The sequence below is a fragment of the Alosa alosa genome, chromosome 12, assembly GCF_017589495.1.
Source record: "Alosa alosa isolate M-15738 ecotype Scorff River chromosome 12, AALO_Geno_1.1, whole genome shotgun sequence".
In the NCBI taxonomy this organism is placed as follows: domain Eukaryota; kingdom Metazoa; phylum Chordata; class Actinopteri; order Clupeiformes; family Clupeidae; genus Alosa; species Alosa alosa.
In genome coordinates this window covers 5,542,336-5,569,731 of record NC_063200.1, presented here as the reverse complement: position 1 = coordinate 5,569,731, position 27,396 = coordinate 5,542,336, and the positions used below count along the sequence as shown (strand labels likewise).

At 42.0% G+C, this 27,396-nt stretch overlaps 2 protein-coding genes across 2 annotated transcripts in view; both read right to left on the bottom strand.

The window, feature by feature from the left end:
• The window catches only part of scai (suppressor of cancer cell invasion), a 33,007-nt gene extending 20,060 nt beyond the window's left edge, over positions 1 to 12,947 (bottom strand). Inside the window, exons 1-2 of the mRNA XM_048259844.1 lie at positions 12,545 to 12,947; positions 11,750 to 11,843 (exon numbers count right to left, since the gene is read on the bottom strand). The gene's annotated coding sequence lies outside the window, so the exon portion shown is untranslated. The remainder of the gene's footprint in view (positions 1 to 11,749; positions 11,844 to 12,544) is intronic.
• Positions 12,948 to 13,019: 72 nt separating this feature from the next.
• Positions 13,020 to 19,302, bottom strand: ppp6c (protein phosphatase 6, catalytic subunit). Its single transcript, XM_048259846.1, has 7 exons — positions 19,188 to 19,302; positions 17,953 to 18,048; positions 17,797 to 17,862; positions 15,947 to 16,142; positions 15,467 to 15,492; positions 14,809 to 15,018; positions 13,020 to 14,178 (listed from the first exon to the last, which is right to left on the bottom strand). The coding sequence occupies exons 1-7, from the start codon at positions 19,260 to 19,262 to the stop codon at positions 13,930 to 13,932; spliced, it is 918 nt and encodes a 305-aa protein (XP_048115803.1). The 5' UTR covers positions 19,263 to 19,302; the 3' UTR covers positions 13,020 to 13,929.
• Between the last annotated feature and the right edge of the window lie 8,094 nt (positions 19,303 to 27,396).

Here is a 27,396-nt window from a genome sequence, read left to right as displayed (position 1 = left end):
CACACACACACACGCAAAAACCACACATTAGAAAATGCTCAAGCTGCAATTAAAAATGAATACTGTATTAACGCTGTATCAAGAATCATATAGCCTAACCCTCAGCTATAGGAGACAGATTGATGTACAGACGACGCCACGGGATGAGAATGAATTAGGACAGTGTGTGCTGAGCCTGAGTGTGTGTGTGTGTGTGTGTGTGTGTGTGTGTGTGTGTGCTGAGACTGAGTGTGTGTGCTGAGCCTGAGTGTGTGTGCTGAGTCTGAGTGTGTGTGCTGAGACTGAGTGTGCTGTGCTCAACACAACACAGCCTCCCACTAAACAGCTTACACTTCCACACGCCCCAAATGGACTCCATGTATGGACGGGGGATTCCACATGGGAGGAAAAATGAGACCTTCTGAAAGGGAGAGGAGAGGAGAAAAGAAAGAGAATGAGAAAGAGAGAGACCAATGAGGAGAGCAAGATGGGGAGCGATGGAGAAACAGAGGAAGAGCAGCAGAGGGGAGAGAGAGAGAGAGAGAGAGAGAGAGAGAGAGAGAGAGAAAGAAAGAGAGAGAGGGAGAGAAAGAGAGAGAGAGAGAGAGAGAGAGAGAGAGGGAGAAAAAGAAAGAGAGAGAGAGAGATAAAGAGGGAGATGGCATGGGAGCCTGGATGAGATGGGGGTGGGGCTGGCACTCAGCTCGCCATATGCCAGCGGACTGGTATGGCGCCTGCAGGAGCTGGGCGGTGGCACGCGGGCTCTGCTGGGCATTGGCCTCTCTACCTGGCCTGGCCCAGCCCCTCCCAGGAACCGCACACTGATCTGGGGTCAGCAGCAACAGCCTCGCACACACAATCACTCTACAGGCCATCGTACAGCAATGAGCTGCACCACAGTGATCATTCAAATGCATAGATATGATTTGTGCTTATTCTGGAAAAGGGAAAGTAAAATGCATGTTTTATATTTTTGCAATCACTGTAACCCTCGTGCATTGTCAGAGAGAGGACTATCCAGCGCTGTCATTCAGACAACATTTACATTGATATTCATTTAGTCCGTTCTTTAATCCAGATCAACTGACAATACTGAGAAGATGGTGTCCTACATATCTGTGTGGCCACTAGACTAATGCAGCAGACTAATACCACGTATAGAACAACTAATCCATCTCTCCTTGGGCATAATGGAGACTAGCCGGTTAGATATATTTCTCTGGCCAACGCGACACACACCAAGGCAGAGGACAGTCCAGCTTCATGTCATATACATATGAGCACAATGGTGTGAAGTGAGTGACCCTTCCCAAATGTTGGCTGATAATATGTATCAAATTACATTGCAATATTTTCACTTAACATAATTTAATTTTTGTATTTGTCAAAATAGAATAAAGTAATAAAGAAGTACTTCACTGCGTTCAGTGGTACACAACTGGTTACAAGTTACACACATGGTGGAGCTGGAGGCCTATGAGTGGTGATGGGAGAGTCCAGAGGACCTCAGAGGACCAGGTGAAAGGATACTCTTATTTGTATCCACAACATTGTCACATGCTACCCAAATCACCTATGCTCTACAGCAGGGCTGCCCAATCTGCCCTGCGCTCTGGTCAGAATTTCATTCGGTCGCAACGTTCTATTAACTGAAAGACTGGTTGCAGTTCACTATCTGGCCACAGTTTAACATTGTTTTAGATGGGGCGATATGGGGGCGCTATTGAGTTCTGTCAGCGCAGATCCATTGTCATGATGATGACCAGAGTGAGGAGGGCTGAGGAGAAGCTTAATTTGTGTTCAAATTCACATTTATTGAAACACATTGTGTTTCACAAAAAAGTTTGAAACAGTATGGGCCCATTTAAATATGTCTCCATTCCTGGAAAAAATAATAATAATTTGTTCTGAAGAATGTGTCAATTTGTCCCATAGGGGCATGTTGTGTTCTATATTAATAATTCATTCATATTGATGCAAATAACTTTTTTTCCAAGACATAAATTGCTCCATATGCTTTTATTCAAAGATTTTGATTGCTTCAGATATAGCATATATTTCTACTCCTTAAAACAGCCATATGGATGTTCAATCATTTCATGATCTTGATAAAAGTAAACAATAAACAGTGCAAAGACAAACACAGTAAAGAGAAGTGTTTTTTTTTATTTCTTAAACATTAGTCTACCTTTTATAGAATGTTAATTTTGCACAAATATGCAATACATTTCAATTAATTGTCCACGACTTGAACATTTAGTTTTGGCCTGCGGCCCTCCACCCCAATTCATTTCTGGCCCTTGATGAGGAAGAATTTGGGCACCCCTGCTCTTACCAGTATACATTATGGTTTCACTATGGAGTGTATTGTGAGTGTGTGTGTGTGTGTGTGTGTGTGTGTGTGTGTGTGTGTGAAAATGTTTCTCTGTCTGTGTGAGATATGCAGTAAGTATACTTGTGTACTTTTTATGGTTCAATGTGTGTGCACATTTTGTAGACAGGCTTTTTGCATGTCCAGTTTGCTTTGAGCATTTTGAGTGTGTGGGGGTGGGGGTTGTGATGCATCTATTTGTGCATACAACTATAATGCTTTGCTTGAGTGTATGTGTGGTATATGTTTGTCTATATGTATATATGTGTGTGTGTGTGTGTGTGTGGGGTGTGTTTCTAAGTTTGTCTGGCAGTCTCTGGCAGAGCGGCAGCCTTGGGCAGGCGTAAGACAGCTCTGTCACACCCCATCTCATCCAACAGCCCTCCGTGTGGGGGTGGGGCACGGGGGGAGGGGGGGGGACACACACAGGGACACACACACACACACACACACACACACACACACACCCCTCACTACTGCCAGAGCATTAGGTCCGTACACTTTATTTTATTCATTTCATTTCATGCAATGGTAGTGCATACCACTCACCACACAGCCTACTATGCTGTGAAATGTCATTATTTCTAGTGAACACCTATGGATCATGCTTCCCATATGCACCCATACCCATCAGCTCCATAACTCTATCTTCTCCATGATGATTACATGAAATGGGTTGGGATGGGCTACAAATCCCACATCCCAAACTTCTCTAGCAATTAAAGAGCCATGCCTGTCCTATGGGTCGGCCTCAGAAACACATGCTTATGGTGCACGCTTGCAGTGAGACATGATGTAGCCAAAAGGGATGAAGCATAGAGGATGCTGCTGGACAAGAGACTGACCAAAGAAAAGACAGTGATAAAAAAGCCATGGGAAAGAGAGAGAGAGAGAGAGAGAGAGAGAGAGGGAAAGAGAGAGAGAGAGAGGGGGAAAGAGAGAGACAGAGAGAGGGAGAGAGAGATTAGGGAGGAAGGGGTGGGAAGCTGGTCGTATTCTAGGAGCCTGGAGGTGCAACTTGCCGAGCGTGAACCCAACATGAGACTTTCTCACATGGCCTTCTCAGCAAGCACTCCACCACGTGCATGTGTGGAAAAGACACTCTGTGTGTGTGTGTGTGTGTGTGTGTTTGTTTAAAAATGCACATTCCTGCACTGGTTGGTTGGAATACAGTGGAATAGAGAGAGACAGAGAGAGAGACAGAGAGAGAGAGAGAGAGAGAGAGAGAGAGAACTGAGAAACTGGTAAAGGGCAAGGGTGTGAATGAGACAGAGGGAGAGGGAGAGAGAGAGAGAGAGAGATCTTACGCAAAAGCCAGAGAGCCTGAGGCAGAGCAGCTACTGCTCAACTGTTAAATCAGCCCAGCTGAGGAGGGACAGAGGGGAGAGAGCTGCACACGCTAACACACACACACACACACACACACACACGAACACGAGCAGTCGCACACGCAAACACATGTAAGCAGAAGGACAGATGCAAGCACGTCAACATGACAGCTAGACAGACACACATGATCTTACACAGAAAGTGTCATGCAGAAAGACAGTAGTGGCCTCTTTAAAAAAAAATACATTTGCACCTGAAACATACATGCATGAGTACATACTCGCAAACACTAATACAGGTAGGCAACTCAGACTGCTATGTGTGCAGTGTGTGTGTGTGTGTGTGTGTGTGTGTGTGTGTGTGCGTGTGCGTGCATGCAGACGGAATACTGTAAGAGCACTTGCATAACAGAGACATTAAAATGACCCTGAAGTCCACATGAGCATCTCACTACCCTGTTAGGTCAGGTTTATTTAAAAGTAGTGTGCTCCTGCAGCCTTGTGTATGAGCGTGCATACATGCATGCATGTGTGTGTGTGTGTGTGTGAGAATGTCAGATACACTCCTCTGGTCAGTCAATAGTGGACAGAGACAGAATGATATTACTAACTGCACGCATCTGCAATCAAATGTCCCAGCGATGCCACTCATCTGCTCTGAATGAACTGAACTCAATATTAAATTGGTACCTATAAGAGACACTGTACTGGAGGCTGGTGTGAATTCACACCTTGACTCTCAACACTTGATGGGCTGTTTCAGTGAACCACAACTGTATCTGGGGGCTGAGAAGACTTCAGGTGCCTACTGTAATATCTCCTGTCTGTGTTAGTGCCTTGGCTCCTTGTGATCATTTCTGTGCACATTTAATCTGCTGCAGTGAGTCTGGTGCCAGTGATTAGTGCAATGATGAAACCAAGCAAACCAAATGATGGGCATGAGTATGTCATCAAAAGCTGTTTGTGTGTGTGGGAGAGGGTGAGTCACAGCTCCTCTTTATGAGCCACTCCACCTTCAACCTGCCTCCCTCCCTCCCTCCCTCCCCCCTCACTCACTCCCTCCCTCACTCACTCCACTCACTCATTCACTCCCTCCACCTCACTCCACTCCACTCACTCACTCACCTCACTCATCTCTCTGAAAGACCACCCTCCCCTCCCTTCCCTAGCACATCTCTTTTCTTCCTCTACACTCATTCCTCTGTTTCCATTTTCATCTCCCTTTCTCTCTCCATCCTTTTTATTCATCTCTCTCTTTTGATCCTTCTCTCTCTCTCTCTCTCTGTGTGTGTGTAGAGTCAGCGGGAGCTCAGTGCATGGCGGCTCAGAGCGTGTAAAGTGCTGGGGCTCTGTGTGTTTACACACGTATGCATTTCAGCTCTCATTAGCCGCAACACGCCGCTGATGAGCGTTATTACACGGCGCGCCCCGCGCTAATATCACTTACCCGTCAGGTGTCTCTGAGTGCTCGCCGACACCGGAAAAACGGCTTACACCAAAGTCAGTCGCCACCAGGAAAGCTAGAAAAGATTAATGCTCATGGGCATGTGTGAGTGTGAGTGTGAGTGTGTGTGTGTGTGTGTGAGTGGTGGTTAAGGGTGTTCTCATATATGAGGAACACTAAATTCTGAGGGAGTAACAGGGTTATGGAGTTATGATTAAACCTCAGGAAATGCATCTTAAACTACTAGAGTACTGGGGTAAAAAGTCTGGCATATGTAGGTAGCGCAGCATCGATACCCAAAGGGGTATGTGGATGGCATGTTTTTAAGAAAATGGTACCTCCAAAGTCATGTGTTTTTTTTTTTCTAGCATTGAATAATGCATGTTGTAGTATTACAATGTTGTGAATAGTAGTGCATAATTGTGTATACTGACAATTCAAATGCAATTATTGATAATAATTACTTAATTATTTATCTCATATTTGAGTGTATTGCTTTACTGTTTGTGCTTGGAGGCTACTGGGACTCCATCCTGTTGGTCTTCTCAAGCTTTCACCCCAAAGCCAGCAGAGAGGATCAGCTTTCAGAGAGAGAGGGTGAGCCACAACGACTCGTCTGTCTAATCAATACACTGGTCAATCCCAACATGTGGGATTTAAAGGGTTCCATTTTGGGCTGGTAAGGAGCCAGTAATTGAAATGGGCATGGAGAGGGGCGTAGCAAGAGAAGGAGGACAAGGAGACTAACAAGACAGAGAGAGAGAGAGAGAGAGAGAGAGAGAGAGATAGAGAGAAGAGAAGAGGAGGGGTACTAGTCATCAATCCCCAAATACTAAGTGACTGATGGCTTTCCTACAACACTAATGCTCATATTAACAGGCAAGACCTACACACACACATTATATGCTTCCTACCATTCTAGCACATACACCTGCATGCAAACACAATTTACAATTTGTGTACATGCACGTACAAACAAACACACACACACACACACACACACACACACACACATTGTTACCCTGTGGTGGACAGCTTCACTTGACACCCCCCCACACATGGAGATGGATGGATGGAGCTGCCACTGGTGATGGTCAGTGGGCACCGAGGCGGGAAATGGCCGATGATAGATTTACACACACGCTGACGCTCACACACATAAACATGCACTCTCGCACAATAAGGACGACCAGCCGACGTCTCAGCAATCTGCTTAATTCTCCAAACCACACACAGAGAGAAACCCCATCCATACTCTGCCTGGACATACTGGTAAATGGCTTCGGTGTGGAGATGCGAGCCTGACCCACTTACTCTCCCTCTCCTTCTCTCTCCCTCCATAAAAATGCATGAGCTTCACATCTGCACAGCAGCAGCAGGAGGACTGCAGAAGACATGCATGAGAGTGTGTATGAGGGCATCTGTGTGTGTGCGTGTGTGTGTGTGTGTGTGTGTGTGTGTGCGCGGCTAACACATGCAACAATGCTGGTATGACTTCAGGGAGACAAGGTCACTGTATATTCTCCATATTATGGATGCTCTATCTGAAAACTGGAACAAAGCTCACCAACCATGCACTGTAAAACGCATCAAACTCAAACTAGTCCCGGTTAATCACTGATTAACATTATATTGGAAACCACATGAAATTGCATAGGCCAATCCTCAACCCAGCATATGATACCAAGAATTGGCTTTCATTGGTTTCGTGGCAGTGCACACAATCCCCACAAACCAGCCACACAAGGAACTAGATCATTAACAATCCGCATTGCCAACTGAATCGCTGGGGAACAAGACAAACTGTGAATAGCAGATAAGCAGTCACCATTATGTCAACACACGGCAATGCATACACCCACTCCGACAGGGAAAAATTATAGTGTCAGCCAGAGGCTCCCCGCAGACCAGTGTGTGTTCGAAGCAGGGGATCAATGCTGACAAGATCTTATTACTATTATGGGTCAGGAAAGGCATCCATTCTTTTAATCAGATAAGGACCTTTTGGCCCAACACGCAGATGATTACACCGAGCAGATATTCATGCCGCTGCTTTTTATTTGATTGTCTTGAGTCGTCAATCACAGCTACTGGCCCTGGTCCAGGACACGTGTTTACTACCGTGTAATTACTGACCAGTAATATCACAAAAAAGAGAACGCTGAACTCAGATCACCTCGGCTCGGTTCAGGACCGAGAGCTGCAGTCGTTTTACTACGCTTAAGAGCCGAGGTCTAAGTGAAGCGTCATGATGCACCTGCAAAGTGGCTTTGGAGAAATGAATTATTTAAGGAATTGTGGACACACACAGAGAGATGCACATGCGCACACAACACACACAATCATACATACAAACACATACAGACACACACACACACACACGCACACACACAAAATCATTTTCTTGCAAGCTTGCAGCCTGTGCGCTGGCTGACGATGTGGAGAGTGTATGCTGGGGGTGATGGGTTAGTTTCCCACAACAGATTGTTTGCACAACACAGTCCTTAATCCAGCTCCATTAAATCAAGCCTCTTTAACACAATGTGCCAGAACATCTTACTTAGACTCTCAACAGCCAAAACAGTAAACGTCTTCAACATGATTCTTTTACGAGCTCTCCATCAAACTGGGAAGATGTGAGCGAGCTGCAAGACCTTATCCAGCTCACGTGCTGCTATGAAACGCTTCGAACAAAGAGTGAACATCTGTCGGAGAGGAGAGCAGTCCAATGTTTTTTTAATGAACATGGAGCTTTGATGGATGGATCGGACCATCAACAGAGAGAAAAATCTCAGAAATGTAGACATAATGAATTTGGAAATGGGTAGAGTATAGTTTGCCACAGATTGAAATATCAAGAACCAACCTAATTACTGCAAATGGATCATCGAGGCCAGGTCAGTGGAAATCGTTCACTTCCCAGAAGTTCCCACCAATGACACCAATGATCTTTTTCAGCCCCCATCATCAATACAGTTTGCTTCCCAAATGCTGAAGTTACAAGGATGTTGTTATGGTAAACGATTTCTGGAGGCTACATGTTGATGCATTATTTATGAGTGTGATTGTAGCCATGTTGGAGGTGGGACCTCTTTGACTGCCGGTCGATCGGTCGGCTGGCTGACCGTCACTGGTGCTTTGGCCGGAGACCCAGCGGGAGGAGAAGAGAGCAGCGATGGGGCCAGATGGCGTGGCAGAGCAGGTCCAGGACCAGGAAGGGACCGGTGGTCCACGCTACGGCACTGTGTGTTCAGATGGGCCCATGCGACAGAAGCTACAGCTTGTGACTGGTCGTGAGTGTGTGTGTGTGTGTGTGTGTGGGGGTAGAGCTGATGAAAAACAGAAAGGGCAGTGCGGAGGCGCTCACACCAACATGTTCTCTTCCTCACTGTGTGACTGAGAAAGACATGTCCCTGAGAGTTCTGTTTTCTGAGAGGCTTATCTTAGCCTACATCACCCAGCACTGGGCTACACACACCTTCTTTTACTCACTGAGTGACTGAAGGGTCTCAGAAAACTCCTGGCTCTGAGAGGCTTATCTTCCATATCTCAGCATTGGACTACACATCATCTAGTGAGCTGTCTTTTCTACTCCTTTCTTCTTTCTAACACCATGTAATAAACAGTGGTGGGATCATCATCAATGAATTAGATGAAAATGGTAGAAAAGAAGAAAAATAACAGGCAGGGCCCCATCATGACATTCTAAAGTGCATCGTCACTCATCAAAAACTTATTCAAATTTAGTAGGATGTCCAGTCCACATTGGGAGGGGTTTCGTTATCAAACGTTGAGCGCATGGCACAACAAGGTGTTCCTGGGTTTTTTAATCAGTCATATGGGTGTGTTTGGGGCGTAACATCATTTAAACAAATGAGAATGACATCTGTCATTCCCTTTAACGGCGCAAAGCGCGATATGTCAAATAAATGCATCGGTATTTTGGCATTCAACGGCGCATTTGAAGGTGGCTGCTTGCGATGTATGGAATAGTCATTCTTAAACCATGCTTTACTAAAACCTAGCATAGCCTTCACGCATTTGCACTCGTCTATTATTTGAACTCATTGGCAAAGTGAAACAAACTTCACCAAGGTGTCAGTCAACGACAAGACAGTTATATGCAGTTACTTTCACTATTGACTGACAATGGGTTACCATCGAAAACATAGGGCGAAAAAAGCAACACTTACCCAAATATTGCTCAAATGACTGAACAAAACAACATTTATCCTGCAGAGGAGTTGCGTATATCTCGTGACAGTGCGTCTTCAGCTGTGCTCCATACGTGTCTCTCGCCTCTCCCCTAATCGCTTTTAACCGTCATTACCAATTTGCAAATGATGGTTAATAACTACTCATCATGAGATGTACAGTATTTCGTAATATCTTTATTCTAATTATGTTTCCCATTGTAATCTTGCAATTTGTAATGTTTTGCATGGACGTGCGCTGGTGTGCGTTCATGAATGATAGAAGGATGGTGCGCTCTTAAAATAACATATAAACAACTCGGCATAGATTTCTGACCAGGTGTACAATAGCGATTTTTAGACAATGCGCCAGGCCCCTCCCTAGGTTGTTCATTGCCACACCCCTGGGCGCATTGTTTAAAAAATAAAACGTGCAAAATACCGAATTAAACTTTGCGCGGTGTGGAAAAAGTACTGGGGAACAAGAACACACAGAGTTCAGACCTCATAAGCATGCAAGTACACGACATGGATGGGAAGGAGGGAGTTTCTCATTAAATCAGAGGTGCATACAGGGGATCTCCAATCACTCTCCTCTTCCCAGCATGTTTACACTCCACAGCACCTCAGCCCACTCTGGGACCATAAACATCCCCAACAACCCTCTCCTCCTCCTCCTCCTCCTCCTCCTCCTCCTCCACACAGATTGTAACACAAGGTAACAAACATCTAGGTAACAAACAACTCTCTCTCTCTCTCACACACACACACATTTTTTAAAATGTTCTATACCAATCAAATGACTTGACTTGACACACAAACTCCAAGAGATCGCCATACTCTGAAGGCAGCTCCCCCAATGACGCACAACATTTGCAAAAAAAGCCAAACACCCTCACGCTTTCCCGTTATAGGCCAGCATGACGCTGGGAGAGAAGGAGAAGAGTGAATAACAAGGTCCAACGCACAGCCTTGAGTTTGCATAAGCTGGTCTGCCATCCGGCCACTTGCAACTCCACCTACGGGCTCACGCCCCGGCACATGTGAGATGACACAGAGAGAGGGAGAGAGAGAGAGAGGGGAGAGAGAGAGAGAGAGAGAGAGAGAGAGAGAGAGGGAGAGAGAGAGAGAGAGAGAGGGGGAGAGAGAGAGAGAGAGAGGGGAGAGAGAGAGAGAGAGAGAGAGAGAGAGAGAATGCAGGCTGCCCACGGACAAGAACCCACAAAGGACAGAAACGGACGCGCGGAGGCTACACGGCCAAGGTCACTGCCGAGAGTGATGCTGACTGAAACAAGTGGGAGTGCTGTCTCGGGAGGCAACACTGTCATGTTTGGATTGACGGGCATTGACTGTGATACAACACATACCAAAAAACAAATAATGCACCTTTCTGTAACATCCACTCACTATTGTTCCATCAACTTCTCCCCTTATAAGGGAAGGTGACGTCATTCTGAGCAAGCTTGAGAGTGGCTGACTACAACCTGGTGGTGTGATTATCTAACCCATTCAGGGATAACCACACACACACACACACACACACACACTATAGGGACACACACGCATGCACACACAGAGAGGCAAAGGGGTTCTAAAAGGAGCAAGCATTTCTACAGCTATATATCCCACTATTAGGACTGTTTGAATCAGAATCAGTGTATTGCTTCTGAATACACGATAAAAATCGTTTTAATATTATGATGTACACAGCAACACAACAGCAAATCGTAGAGATTCCATGATCAACATAAAGTCTTCATCCTGCTTTTATATATAATCAAACATTGCAAAACGACTTTCAATGCAAAGACTGTCGGAAGGTCAACATTCTCCTTGACTCGGCTGAATGAACACATCGCTTGTGCGTTAGGTTCGTCAACCGGGAGACGTCTCAGTTATAGTACCATTTCAGGCAAAAGGGATGTAACCTAGTCCCGAATAATAGTACAACTGCCGGGATTATTTTGGGTGGGGTACCGTGCTGCTGTCCTGTTCCGATCACTGAAAAAATTACACATCTAATAATGATGCGTAATAGTTTCTTCGAGACCTCACTGGGACGCACCTGTATTCAAATCCCGACCGCAACTCAATTAAATGGATACAAATCCTAGTAATTTTTTTCTTGGCTATGTTCTGTTTAACGTCCCCATGTTCTTTTAACCACAGATGTTGCATTAATTGACAGAGGATGCTGCCATACGGCTATCCATAATGGTGTTTAATTGAATGCGATGGTCAATGGCACAGGGGTTTTGGCAGGCTCCATCCCCTGTCTACATCTCAATAAACGTTTATATGGACACGTTTCAGATCATTATTGTTACATTACCGGTCAAACAAACGTTTCAACGACACCCGATGGCATGCAACATTCATGTAACGTTACCTCCTGATAGATGTGACTGGGTGCAAGTAATTCAAAATTACTTACCGCCTTTCAGTGGCTCGGGTCTATTTGGTCGCGTCACTTTCGTGGATGGATGCAATGATACAAGCCAAGGCTACAGACCACTCGCTGACTTCTGCTGAAAGATAGACATTGAAGGGCTAGACTGACTACATGTATGGGAAAAGCGTTGGACGAAAACGAATGTGGGCATTATGCTGTATAACTAGCAGGCTATTCACATCTTTACCACTAGGATAGCTAGTAGTTAGCCACTCAGGTCAAGAAGAGCGACGATTGCCTGCTTCTGTCAGACCCCCACAAATGGGCGACAGACCAAAGCAGGACCACGCTCACCAACGTCAACTTCCTTCACTACATTTGGAGCCAAGAGTGATGTTGACACTTCACTACAAAACGCTCACCGAGAGACGTGCGGTTGATTTCTGCACAATCTGCAGTGATGCCGAGTTGCGTCTAACTCGTCAAATGTTAACATTTACCAGACCGGTATGGTACACTGTAAGGGGTTTGCTGTGGCTTTTTTGTTGGCTAGCAATACGTATCTGAATGACAGATCAGATCATGTGAATCACAGATTACGTTGGGCAAGTCATGTAAATGTGGATATAACGCACGTATTAAAAAGACATTCAGTAACGTTAACGTACAGGGGTACAGCGAGTCAGTTTTGTCAGTCACCAACATTGTGAATGCTGGCTAACATGAACTGAATTTACTAAGCTAACAAGCTAACCATCTCTACCAACGTTCGCTACCTGTCAAGTTACCGCTCCAGGCGGCTAGTAACTAGCTAGTCTATGTTCTGGCTAGAGATACCTGTGTTGTGTCTCACCGTAGTCCTCCGGGAGACCGTATCCAGGTGGAGCAAGCCGCTAGCTATGTTAATGTGAGCCCAATTAAGTCAGAGCGTCCAATACAATGTCGCATCGTCATTTACCACTAGCAATGTCAACCCTCCCCAGCCGTGCACAAGAACCGTCGTTGGTACATTTGAAGACTAGTATAACGTTAGTCTCCTCCAGCTGGGCTTCGTTCATTGAGTAACTGTCTTGCACCCGAACTTGATGCTGTTCTTTCACTCCCTTAGGGAGAGTGACGTACAAATTAGTCCATTGGTTACCTACCGTGTCAATCATATTTTAACATCCCTGCGATTGGTCACTGTCGTTAGGGGCATGGCTACAGACTACTATTTCATGATTCCGCCACCTGGTGGCCATGCTACATTTCTAAAACAAATGCATCTCACTTGACTCCCAAAATGAATCAATATTATTTCTCAACACGGAAATAAGTTAATAATAAAGGCGTTTTTATTTCAATATTTAATGGTAGGTGGGTTGCAGTCTCTACAATAATAAAATACAACAAATCTGCGAAAAAAGAAAAATCAATACAATTATTTGAATGTACAAAATAATCACTGCCCTCTGTCCTCGAGACTGTCTGCCCTCCTACCTGACAACCCTGTTCCATTTTCAGTACAGCAACAGGAGAGTCCACCGACACAGAGTGTCTGATTTTGGAGGAAATAAAACGGAGATAGTACTGCACTACCAAAAAGAAAGAGTTTGGAATTCCTGTTACGGACATGTGTTGTTGACACAACCAAGCCTGGCTTGAGTGTTCCAAGTGCCTCATCATTCTGCAGTCCAGTACAGTACTCTGGTGCAACCTCTCGCCCAGACATGTCAATGTAGTAAGACATTAAATAAAAAAGAAAAGAAAAACCGCCTAAAGGCCAAGTAAGGATTTGACCACATCGATGTCCAGTTCTCCACTTACAAATCATTATTTATGTCATTTGTTTTAAATCACACCATGAAATGTGGTTGACTTTAGGTATTCACTGAAGTCTTGGCTTGTGGAGCACCTAACCTCTCCTATGTGGAAGGGCAGATACTCATCTCAACTCGACTTCATCTTACAGAATAAGAGGCATTTCATATGATGCCTATATGGGCATGTAATATGCGATCTCTATCTATAGGAAAAGTCACTGAATCCATACCTTCCACCACACATGTAATAGTGAGGAAGATAAATGGCGATAAAATAAAGCTCAATTAAGAGAATGGTGAACACTTAAAAAAACATTTGATAGAAAAAAGGAGGGGAAAAGAAAAGCAAAAGAAGAACTGGTGTGTGTGTGTAGGAGGGATTGACACGGGGGGGTTGTGGGGTAACCGTGGCTCTTGTACTCAGAGGAAGTAGGGAGTCGTTGTTCTAGGTGGTATGACCCTCTCAGAGTCGGGCACAGCACGGAACAGCTTGGGTTCTCTCGTGTTGACGTCCTTGAAGACCATGATGGAGGCAATGTTGCCACAGCGGTAGCAATAGTTGGGGGCGGACCACACCGTCACCAGCTTCTCGTCAAACATGAACTTGTAGCCCTCGTGGACCAGCTGATGGGCCCGGCAGATCAGCTTCAGGTTGTTGATGTGAACAAACTTGAGGGGGGATGAAAAGCAAAGCTTAGAGCACACATTTTGAGAACTATGTCTAGGTTGGGTTGTGATGAAAGTTACCATACAAAGTACAAAGAAATGTGGACGTGTCTCAATGTGCATACATGCCACAATGCAAACAACATGGATAGTGTTGCATCATAAACACTACTTTAAAAAGTACTCAGTGCTATTACAACATCGCTATGACAACCCTATTTAATGAAGCAGTAATGAGTTTGGGTTTTAATGACCTAAAAGCCATGCATATTTTGGATACACCACCAATAGTCTCAATGGAATGGATAAAAGCTCACTAGCATGCTGGTGTCTTTTGGTGATATAGTTGACAATGCCATCCTGTGACACATCCTGTCAAGCTTTTCTTTCATGTCAACAAACTACATGGCATGGCCTAACTGGTTGGCAAGACAGATTTACATGTGTAACTGTTCTTCACATAACATGTAGCTTCCAGATGACTTTGAAGGTGATACCAAAACTAGTTGCCTTACAAAATCTCAACTTTATGTTGCATTGTGCTGCTCTACCGACTGTGGAAACATTCTGTTTTTATTTTGTAGATTAGTAGGTAGGCCTTGTAAATTACAAATAGTAACCAGTGGGCCTTACCTCATTGGTGACTTTGGCTCCAAACAGCCAGCCAGCTCCTCTGGGGCTGATGGCCCAGGTGTCCACATCCTCGGGGTCAGACCACACCAGGTCACAGAACGCCCCCTTGTGGGGAATCTCCTGGTTGCGCTCTATGGTGCGTATCTGATCGAGGGTCTTGATGTCTGGGGAGAGGCCTCCATGCACACAGAGGATCTGCTCATCTATCAACTGCAGTGAGAAATTTGGATGAAGCGCAGGACATCTCAGTGCCTCAGCTCTTGAACAGAATAGCTATGCAATTATTTACACTGGTGTTAAGAACTAATAATAATAATAATAATAATAATAATTATTATTATTTTGGCTATGGTCAGATTTCCACTTTTCCAGCCTCATTACCACATTCAAGTTTGACCAGATTTTAAGTGAAATTTAAAAAAAATATAAAAAAAAACCTGGGACCAGGTTTAAGGACTGTTGTTCATGCTTAAAGGGAATGCAGAGGTACTTACAGCTGCCACAGTCAGCATGTCAAAAACCTGGGACCAGGTTTAAGGACTGTTGTTCATGCTTAAAGGGAATGCAGAGGTACTTACAGCTGCCACAGTCAGCATGTCAAAACCTGGGACCAGGTTTAAGGACTGTTCATGCTTAAAGGGAATGCAGAGGTACTTACAGCTGCCACAGTCAGCATGTCAAAACCTGGGACCAGGTTTAAGGACTGTTGTTCATGCTTAAAGGAATGCAGAGGTACTTAAAGCTGCCACAGTCAGCATGTCAAAACCTGGGACCAGGTTTAAGGACTGTTGTTCATGCTTAAAGGGAATGCAGAGGTACTTACAGCTGCCACAGTCAAAACCTGGGACCAGGTGTCAAAAAATGCAGAGGTACTGCAGTATGTCAAAACCTGGGACCAGGCATTTGGACTGTTTTTACCATACTTGCAGTTTGGCACTCATCAGCATGTCAAAACAGAGATAAAACAAAGTCTTTTAATAACCTTCAAAAGTTATACTTGTGTAATACTAATGTATAGCCTACAACTTAATAACCATCAATCATATCAGTTAATAAATACTTCAATATATACAAATTTAACAACCATCAGTCTATCAAATCTCAAATGATGCGGTACATAATCCATGCGAGCTACCACAGAATGATGTTAGCAGCCATGCTGAGACTGTGGAGCCTGCACTGCAGAACTTACCATAGAATCCATACACCTGTGTAATCTGCCTGCTCTCATGGTTGCCACGCAGCAGTGTGATGCGGTCTGGCCACTTGGCTTTTAATGCTAGCAGATACGTGAATGTCTCTAAGCTGTAGTAGCCTCTGTCCACAAAGTCTCCCTGCGGGGGGGAGAGAGAGGAGTCTTAGGCCTTGCACTCAACATAACAGACTTTCATAGAAATGGTCGTCATAAAAGCCGTGGGTTTGATTCTCGGCAGCCACCGCTTTGCCCTTGAGCAAGGCACTTAACTCTGCGTTGCTCCAGGGAGACTGGGTCGCTTTGGATACAAGTGTAAGGTAAATGCATGAAATAAAAAGATAAATAGTATGTACAGGTTGTATTCTGGTATTTTAGTCCTGAGAGAACTGGCAGTACCCTCCTTCCCAAACCAAAGAACATTCTGGTACAGACTGTGCTAATTATGATCAATTCAAAAATGATCTTGTAATTTTAATCTCATCTGGACAGCTGTGTCATTGGCACAGCATGGTGAAAAACATTTCTCACCACTGTTACACACACTGGCCTATCTTTGCACTGAATCACAACAATGTTAAATCTTATCTTCAACTTTGCCCTTGTCCTAGAAATCTTAAAAAAAGTTTGCATTAACACATATCAAACATCAAGGTCCCCTGTTTACATCTGTGCTATTTAGAGATGTTTTAAGGTGTGAATTTCCAGGCATCTAGACACACAACACAAGTTGTATTATCCACAAATTCGCAAATCTTTTATAGAAAGGAATACTATCCAAGTAGTGAATTTACAGTTCACTTGAAAATATGGTATTGTACCAAGAAAACACACTTTGTACCACTGCAGCTCTGAATCCATCTTTGAAGCCGGTTAATGTTTCAATGGTCAACATTAACCATTTCTGCAACACCACTGATGTCAAAAGACTTATGGGATTTATGGTTGCTTGAGCCTGAATGCAGAAGGCACATGAAAACAGAGCAATTAATGACTAGAAGAGAATGAGCTGTCTGAGCTCTGCATTTTAGAGCTATCATATTCTTCTATGAAGCCACAGACAAAGTAGCCCATGGTTTGTTGTGTAAAGGCAAGTTTGTGTTCATGGATGGTTTATTTGTGATAGAAATATGGCCGATATCTCCCTAAGGGTTGCCATACCTTCTTAAATATCTACTTCAGGTACTTCCCAGGCCCAATGTATTCAACATCAAGGACTGAATGACTGTTACAACTAGCGGTGTATGGTATGCGTATTCATACCAAACCGTTTAGGTACAGAACATTAGGTTCAATACAGATGTGTACCGAATGTACCAAATGCAGTCTTTAAAAATACTATTCCCATTCTGCATCAAAAACATTGTCAGTGAATTTTAGGTTAGCAATACCTACATGCTTACTGTACTAAATTAACCGAACTGTGATTTCGGTACCGAGGTACACTCCCACCCGTGATTTTTGTGTACCATTACACCCCTAACTACAACACAGAGAATGTTTCATAATAAAAACTATAAGCCTATTACAAAAGTTCAGACAACAACGGAAAAGAGCAAGAGGCATAAACGTGAAAACACTTCTCAATATTTCTTACTTCTGCGGTTGCAGTGATGGTAGACTATGTGGTCTTTTTCCTAACACATTATAGCCCATTTCTCAAATTCACAAAGTTTCAAGGATTTTAAGGACCCATGGGAACCCTGCTGACTTTTAACAGGGATATCCCATATTTAGCATATTTATGAATCATGGATATGGAGGAAAAACTCAAACAATTATTCACCATTACTTACCATAAATATATAGTTTGTGTCTGGAACCTGACCTCCAGTTCTGAAGAGTTCACATAAGTCATAAAACTGAAAACAAACACAATACAGTTAAGAGTCTACTTAAACAACTGAAAACATACATGTAGTTGATTAAGCTCATTGTATTTCAAGACGCACCTGTCCATGGATGTCTCCGCATACGGTAACTGGGGTGGATACAGGCTGTACATTTGATTCTTCTAGTAACAGGTCACATACATAATCACACAACCTCTGCAACAACACAGAAAAAAAAAAACAATAATCATAATCACTTTTGGACTACTATGGCCATTCAGTTTGAATACAACTTGTATATCATATTAGTATTTATTACCACAGCACAGCTAAAAGGAGAACTGAAATTTAGCTAGTCACCTATGCTCTACAAAAATACACATAAACATCGTTATATGGCACGGTCTAGTTTTTAAGTACATAGGTGTGTTAGTAGCCTATGCCCATTGCCCAGGCGTTTACGTTAGACAACCTGAATAAGATTCACAAGTCTACTTTCGCTTTCCAATCACTTGTCTTGCAAGCAGTCAAATGCTTGACTACCAGGAACGACCTGCCACCATCAGCAAATTACTAACCATGGCCTATTTTACAACTTATACTACAAGTGACAGTTAAGTAACTAGCGTTGTCGAGCTATTCTTACACATTTGTTAGGTTAGAAGCTAGGCCTAACGTTACAACATGCAGGTTGTCAAGTATGACTATTTGGATAGTGCCCCAATGGCCTGTGCAATAAAGATAAGTTAACGTTAAGTTAACTCACACCAATTTATACAACTTAACTCAGCTAAAGTTACAAATGACGGCGCCAGGCTCAATATTCTAGCACTTACTCGAATTTAACTATTGTCATGATATTCAATAACTGGAAGGTAAGTAATGCTGTAACTAAACGTTTATGATACAAATAAGGTTTCGTTAGCTGCCTGTGAAGAAGGGCGACATTCAAGTCATGTCTAGCATAGCTTAGCCAGGTAACGTTAAATGCAACGTTAGGGTTGACATCGTTAGCAGTCAGTTAGCCGAGCTAGCCGTTCATCACTTACCCTGATTTCAAAAGTTGTACTTCTTGATAACTTCAGTCATATAAGCCATTTAACTTTAATGTCATTTAGATTATTAAGCATTTATTCCAGTTAAGTGTTTTTGCAAGCTGTCTGGCTACGTTTGCGAAAAGCTAGCTAACGTTAACATGTCTTAGCTAACGTTAGTTAACGGCAACTAACGCTAACATTTGCTTGGCAGGAAACAGAACTGCCAGTCGGGCCGATAAATATTCTGACTGCAAATGTACTGATCCTAAGAACTACAACAATATATTTTATAACTTAACCAATCATTGTATAGCTTACCTTTAAATCGTTCTCTGGGAGATATTTGCACTGTCTCGCAATCTCGACATATTTATCCAAGTCTAACGGCGCCATTTTAAGAACAACAACTAATGCTGAATCAAAAAGGAAGTACTCTTACGTCATTACCGCTTCTTCTGTTATATTATTGGTAGTTGGTGTCATTCCCTCTTTAGGCTAGGCTAAAATAATCAGTTTAATATTTGTATTTTTATGCACAAATGCAAATATGATCAATGACGAGGCACTCCTCTCTATATTCATCAAACATAAAGGTATAACAATAGGATTCAAACCATAACGCTGGTTATGGTTTGAATCCTATTTTCACCACTGTGGATGACCTCCTTTCTGTATGTCCTTTTTTAAGTTGTTAACTATTTAAGTAAATACTATTATACACGTCTCTTTAAATGTTAAGTCTCCGGGTCTTGCAATGTGGTTTATGTCCTGACTTGATGTATAACGGTCAGAATAGTTAGGCCTTTAGGCATAATAGTTAGGAAGTTGAGAGACAGCATCACCCTTTACTGTGAAAACAAACCTGACAACAAGCTCAGGCAATGTAATGGCTATAGAAAGTGCACCCTTGTTAATCAGCCAGAGCTTGTTATGTTTGGTACATAAAAACCTTTCGCTTCACCCTGTGGAACACCTCTAAAAACTCAGAATTCAGAACATTACTGAGCATAATTCAGCAGTATCACCACACTGCCACAGTTGTAATCCGACTGTAGGTTAATTTATGCAATATGCAGAGTGATTACTAACTGTAAATATCCGAGTGGGGATGTCCTGAGATACGGCCTCTCGCGATGACTCATGGAATGCCTCTCATCCAATCAGAAATTAATAAATAGTTCAACTGGACCTAATCAGAGCCATATAAAGGTACCTTTATATGGCTCTGCACCTAACTGTTGTATAAACTCGGAATTTAGGGCTGCTTTTGTTGGGGACTGAAGAAACGTTTTCTTTGAAGGTGAACTGTCCTCGGACTGGGTTTAATTGTTTTGTGTATCTGACCTCAAAAATGTGCTTTTCATTTCCCAAGATAATCTTCTTAGCCCTACTGTCATGTTCACCATCAAGTTGTGATGGATTTAACTTATCAGTGTAAACGGCACTGCATCAGAGGAAGCATACTCATTTGTGTGGCAACATTCTAAACATCGCATTTCTTCTTCTTCCTGTCTGTAACCACACTCAGGGCAGTTGTTTGTGGGGCCAAACACACCTACGTCATTCGCAATCTTCGGGACCTTTACTCTCAGCTCATAGTGATTGGTGTTAAAGCGAGGAATATGGAAATGAAGACACGTCTGAAACAGCCAGGTAGGCTACTTCTCAGTTATAATGTCTTCTGAAGGTCTAAACAGAGCCCAGCCAAGAACTCCAATACAATTTTGATCGACTTTGAGGGAAAGTTATGACCATGCAGGATCATTCAGACCAAACGTGACAATTTTGCTACATACTATTCCTATTTATGTACCAGCATGCAAAATTTGAGCCTCCTACATGGTTTAGTTCTTGTGCTATGGGCTTGTGAACTTTGACAAAAAAAGAGGCACCCCCCTACCCCCGTGAAACTGCCTGTATCTTGGAAAGTATTGATCTTACATACAAGTAATTTTACAGTGTGTCTCCTGGGTAACATAGGTACACCTGTTAATTTTTTTGAGATCTAAGTGCGTGGGCCCTGGTTGAATTGACGTGGAATGACCGTGTTCTATATTGTGAGAAATTAATTAATGTTGGTTTAATACTTGTTGTAATGGGATAAATTTTTGCTGGGTTCATTTAACAGATTTCCTCAGTTTCTGATTGGACCAAGATTGGTGACAGGAGCTACAACCTAATAGGTTGGGGTGTATTGAGGTAAGGAGGCATAGAAATAGCCTGATTAACTCAATGATTTCCTTCATGATTTAGGTTCTAAAAACTTCACATAACTGAGAAGGTAACTGATTTAACACTATGTACACTAAATGGTTACACAGATTTAAATGTAAAATTAGCCTACTTAAACAGTTTCAGTTACTGAATATTTGCCTATGAGGTTGTTGTTATTCATTTTTACTTTTCTGAAAGCTGCATTAGAAATTTGAAATATCCAGATTCCTTTTTCATGCGCACAAGTTAAAAAATTGAGACCAACATTTTTCATTTGTGTGAACCAATCACTGCACCTGTCCTCTAAGTTTACTCCTCCCAACAGAAATCTGCACCAAAGACTCCTGTAACAATGAATATCTTCAGTCACAGAGATGGACAGCATGCTTCTCACAGTTGTGATCTCACTCATATGTAAGCTATCCATCATTGTTCTATGAAATTCTGCCTATTTTTAAATACAGCAAAAAATGATTATTATATAACTTTTTTCTAGGTGTGAAATTTATATGTCTCGAGAAGATCTCTGTGGCAGAAGTAGAGCTGAAAGTTAGACCAGGAGATGACATCATCCTATACTGTGACTTCAGTGTAAGCAGCAAGCTTGAAATAGAATGGCATAGGAAGTGCACCCATGTTAATCAACCAGAGCTTGTTTTGTTTGGCAACTTTGAAAATCCTTTCCCTCGCTTCGGTCTGAAATGGAACATCTCAACAAAATCAGTTGATCTTAGTATTCAGAACTTCACTGAGCATGACCTGGGTCTTTACCACTGTGAGGGGAAAACGAAAGGAATTGCTATCAATGTCTTGTTTGAAGGTAAGTCAGAACTCGCAAAAAGTTTTTCACTTCTTGTAAGAATTATTGAGAAAAACATATCAGAAGCGCTGCCTGTGACTATGATAATATATAATACTGCAATTATAATTGCAGTTGGTAGGCTACACAGGAAATATATGTGGTCTATGAAATGAACTGCTCCAGCTCGATATTAGTTACTTCAGAATACAACTCAAGCAATGTGTATTTTCGTTACAAGGTTATTTCATCAGGCGCCACGGTCGACTTTAGTCGACAAGATGCGGTACTGAATAAAACGGCTGATTTTGTCAAATAGGGTGTCATATTTCGTTCGATCTCCACTCCACTAGATGGCAGACGTCATACGTCATCCCCGAGTCGAAAAAGGGGCATGCTTTAAACAAAACCTTCTAGCTACAGCGCATTGAATCAGTGCATGAAATATCGGAGCTAATGTGCGTGTGAGCCACTTTGTCAGAGCGATATTGTCAACGTCAGCGAGTATTTGTATTAGATTATCGTCTAATGGCATCAAAAAAGTTTACCTGAAATGAAGTGTTGGGTCTTCTATTCGCGGACCCTGATTCTGAAGGGGAATATCTGCCTTCAGAAAATGACGGTGATTAGTTTAGTGAGGCTTCAGATGCGTCCCTGCCTTGCAGTGATGCAGCTGGACAAAGTGAGAGTTTACTCCATAGTTTAGCTTACACCAAGCACAAACGTGGAATCGTTTGCCCAATGTCACTGGTGGGAATAATGTTTCACGGGTTCGGAGTGTTCATCGGGAAGTTAGCAGGGTGTTAGTAGTGTGGCTTAACGAGGCTGGAGGTAGCCTAATGTCCATAGCGCTAGCTTCTGTCTTCTGAGCGTGTGCCTCTCCATGTCAGCGGGCGACAGTAACGCGGTGGGGCCTTTGTCTAATGCCACTGGGTATGTTAGGCGAGGTCGAAGTGCTCATAGGACAGTTAGGGGAACGTAGAGGCAGTGTGGGGAGTCGCAATGAGAATGACAGTAGGCCTAGTCCGAGCTGCTCGCAAATTCTCTCCACTCGGCCCAGCGGCCTTGAGGCAGATCTGGCCATGCTGCTCGCAACAGGAGCAGAGGTGGTGACACGGGGCAGGAGAGCCATTAGGCCATGCATAGTCTATCACAAGATGATGGGAATGCCGGCCCTGTATGGATAGGATATGGATATGGATAGTCATTATCTCTACAGCAAAAGGCCTGCTACATAAAAAAAAAAAAATTGTCAGCCATTTATTAGTAATGATTTACACTGTTGATTATCTATTTCCCTGACCATTTAGGACATATATGTGTTCTTTTTTGTGTGTTGTGTGTTCATGTCCTTGTGATGTGTGTGTCTTTGTCAGCTAAGAAAAAAACAACAAAAAAACATCAACAAAAACAACAAAAAAAAAAACAAATACTAACATTGTCTCTTGTCTTGTCTCGTCATCTCACTCCTGATCTGTGCCTTGCCGTGGCAAGTGAGCTTTTGAACTAAACAGGTCTTGTCTACTTGTGTTTGTGTGTCATCTGAATAATATATATGTGCCCCATACATGGAATCAGAGTGCCTACTGTATGTAGTAAATGGAAAATCTCTACAGCAAAAAAAGAAACCTACCGCTACATGCATTTGGTTTGTTTCTGCCATTTATTAGTAATGATTTACATAGTTTGTTTACTATTTAGTATTTACCTGAGCATTCAGTATTGTGCAATATAGCAGAATACAGAAGGTGAGGGACATTTTGGGGGGAAAGAAGTGGTGCATTTTATCATTCAAACATGCGACTTTTCATGAAAATTCTATAATCCAAGATGGCTGCCACCATATGACGTCATAATATGCAAATTAGATATAAACATTTAATCCCTACATAAACTTTGGGTCATCCTTAATATTTCTCTAATTTACAGAAAGTCTCTATCTCTTATCACTTTTAAGATATAGCCTTTTGAAATGAAGATGTCAAAATCGAACGTTTGGAAAAAAAAACCCTCTGCCGCCTAAAGGGTTAAGGTGTTACTATTGCTTCTAATATGGTCAAATAAAGCTATAAAGAGAATACCCTGTACGCTATCAATTAAAAACAAATAAAGCTATAAAGAGAATACCCTGTACGTTATCAATTAAAAACAAATAAAGCTATAAAGAGAATACCCTGTACGTTATCAATTAAAAACAAATAAAGCTATAAAGAGAATACCCTGTACGCTATCAATTAAAAACAAATAAAGCTATAAAGAGAATACCCTGTACGTTATCAATTAAAAACAAAAGCATACATGTGTGTGTGTGTGTGTCTCTGTGTGTGTGTGTCTGTGTGTGTCTGTCTGTGCACGCATGCTTTCTCTAGACCCCAGCCCCCAGCCCACTGGTCCTCCTCCAGATCATGATCAGTGCTGGATACTGCTGGTCAGTCTGTGTCCCGTTTGTGTTTTTCTCTGCGCCATCTCTGTGTACTGCTTCATCCGTGAAAAAGGTACAGTATCCCATATATGTATACATTCAGTCATATTTACAAACTGATGAACCTATCAGCTGCTCATAGTTATACTGTTGAAAGGCAAAAACAACTTTTCAGTCATGTTTTCATGTCTTCACTTCTCATTCCTAATGAACAGAATCGGAGAACAAGAAGATTTATCAGACGTTTACTGGCACAGCAGACAGCACAACAACAGTAGTCATATACACACATGTGGACCAGACAGACACAAACCCATCTACATAAACAGACCTAATACACTGGACTATGAATGGCATAAGTATGAATACAGTATGAAGCAAACGATGAATAAAGGACTCTTCAGAACAATTATTTATGTAGACGAAAGGTAGAGTGTGTTACAGTTAGAGTTTTATAGATCCCGCGTATAGTGTGATGTTTATGCTTCAAGGATGTGACAAAGTATGGCACGATCTTGTTATCTTGATGAATTCATCAGGCAAAAATAAATGTTTTTAATTTTTTAAGAACTGTCTTCTTGGTATTATTAGTAACAAACTGTTGACTGTATATTTAGCTAGATCAGAATACCACACACAGGGAGCACTAAACAGGGTGTTTGTGTGAGTATACCTGGCTCATTTTACACAACATCTTATTTAAATTAATTGTGAAATATTGAACAATAGGCTGCACTGAGGTAAAGCAAGACATGCTGAATATGTGCATATACCTGATCTGATAAAATGAGCCGGAAGTCGCCCATTCTAATTGAAAATATTGATTTTTCATTTTTGGTGTTATATGAAAGAAGAGGCGTTCAAAAATAATTTCCCTAAATTTCATACATCAATAAAAAAAAACAAAATCTCAATTTTGACTCATTTTTCCAGATAAGGTCACACTGTACAAGACCTCAGACTGTTGTGGTGCGTAGCAGTATGTTTTGTTATATACTTAATAATTTGGTTTGGTTATATGTTTATACTTATATTTACCATTTCTGCTGTAAGTGCATGTTGTGTGTGATGTCTGTATGCTACTGAGACCTTGCATTTCCCCTTGGGGATCAATAAAGTATCTATCTATCTATCTATCTATCTATCTATCTAATACCATATGCTAATGATACACAAGATGCGTGATGTAGTTGAAGTGAGGTAGAAGAGTCAAAACAAACACACATTTATTCATGCAGCAGACACTTATGTGTCTCCTAAACAACCATTTATGTCCAAGTCTATTAAATCAGGTTCACTCCACCTTTTTTTTAAAACAAGAACTGGGAAAGCCACAGAAGTGTATGCAAATACAATAGGAATCAACGTTTGTTTTTACCTCTGATCTCAAACTGTAGCCGTGCCCCGTGTCCCACAGTTGGCAGTGATGAGGAGGCCCCAGGGTCACTGCTAGTGAGGGGTATGGGATATCACCCATGATGCTGAACCACTGGCTGCGCCCTGCACTGCAGAAAATGATATCTTACCAAGTGTTATAATCTTACTGTATATTAAGATAAAAAATCTAGTAAGTATTGTTTTTAGTATACTTACTTTGAGCTTTCAAAGATTATTTGACTTAAAATAAGTCAAAATCTTTATAAAATTAAGACATAAAAACATTTATCTGCCAATGGATTAAGTAAATGTACCTTAAATTGTCTTAAATATACAATTACTTAATCCATTGGCAGATAAATGTACTTGTTTTTATGATTATCATTTTTTGCAGTGTGCTTAACTTCCTGTCAGTAGACGCACTCACTTCTGTTATTTGTGAGGTCAAGCTCAGTTGTATCAACTGGAAACCACAGGGCCTTTGTGCTCCATGTAAGGACAGCTGGTGTTAAAACTGAGGTATACATCTGTGAAAAAAGGAGACAAATAAACACATGACACATTAATATTAATGTTTATTAACAACTCTTTATTATTCACAAATTAGGATGGATACCTGCCAAGGCATTATGCTATATGGGCTAACCAAAAGATATGAGCTATCTATTAAACAAAATATAGCAAACAAATGACCTACTTAAAGAATCCAGAGATTTTAACACAGATTTAAATTAAAAAAAAACATAGATAGATACTTTATTGATTCCCAGGGGAAATTCAAGAAATTTTGATTGTTATATGTCAGTGCAGCTATGTGATACAATGAAATTTGACACTATTTTTAAGACCCCATTCTGAATAGTCAGTTGGGAAACATTTTTCAGATCAGTAAGGGATAGACGACACAGTGTTCGGGTAGCAGAAGTCAATGCATGCATGTTTGTTGCATGTAATGCATGTTTGTTGTGGTCATGCAGCCACAGCAATAAACAGAGGAGTTAGAGGTACACACGCCTCTGTTCTCAGAAAGTCAGGTTTCTTAACAGCTTCATACCCCAGGTTACTTTAGAAACATCAACACTCCTGTCACTCACCAACCACCCACACACACACACACACACACACTCACACACACACACACACTCACACACACTCACTCGTACTATTAACCATCAATTGTGCAAGACAGATTTGATCCATCAGGAGTTTTGGGTTGTTTTGTGCAACTCATGTGTGAGTCTATCAGTTGAATACTTATGCACATATAAAAAAATATATATATTAATTTTATTTTGATTTAGTATTTTGAAATTATTCATGCACACCAGGAGAAATGTAATTTCACTTTGATTGTATGCAAGTGCATGATAAAATGGCAATAAAAGTCAACTTAAATTCTTCATATTGAGTCTTAAGATAGCCACCAGTTCAGAATCAGGACCCTTACTGCCTGACTTCCTGTCTGTGGCTTGTTTGTGACAAACTCACGCAAATGTGAAGGCTTGTTTGGTGTTAAACGCTAAACACTTGTCATAAAACATATGACATAAAACTTTTCATGCTTTTCCCTCTATTCCCAGCTCTACGTCCTGCTTCTCCAAGAACTTCCCTCTCTTAAATGTAAATGTAAATTTAAATGTAAATGTAAATATAAATGTAAGTGTAAATAAAACTCACCAAACCATCTTATCAGACTCCAGTTGTGTTCTCTACTT

What these genes read in the sequence shown, in the direction of transcription:
- ppp6c (XM_048259846.1), bottom strand. Translation starts at nt 19,262, where the DNA reads ATGGCGCCGTTAGACTTGGATAAATATGTCGAGATTGCGAGACAGTGC. An exon ending in GCGGAGACATCCATGGACAG is followed by an intron (nt 17,863 to 17,952) that starts GTGCGTCTTGAA and finishes GTTTGTTTTCAG; the next exon opens with TTTTATGACTTATGTGAACT. An exon ending in ATGGCTGCTAACATCATTCT is followed by an intron (nt 15,493 to 15,946) that starts GTGGTAGCTCGC and finishes ACCTGGTCCCAG; the next exon opens with GTTTTGACATGCTGACTGTG.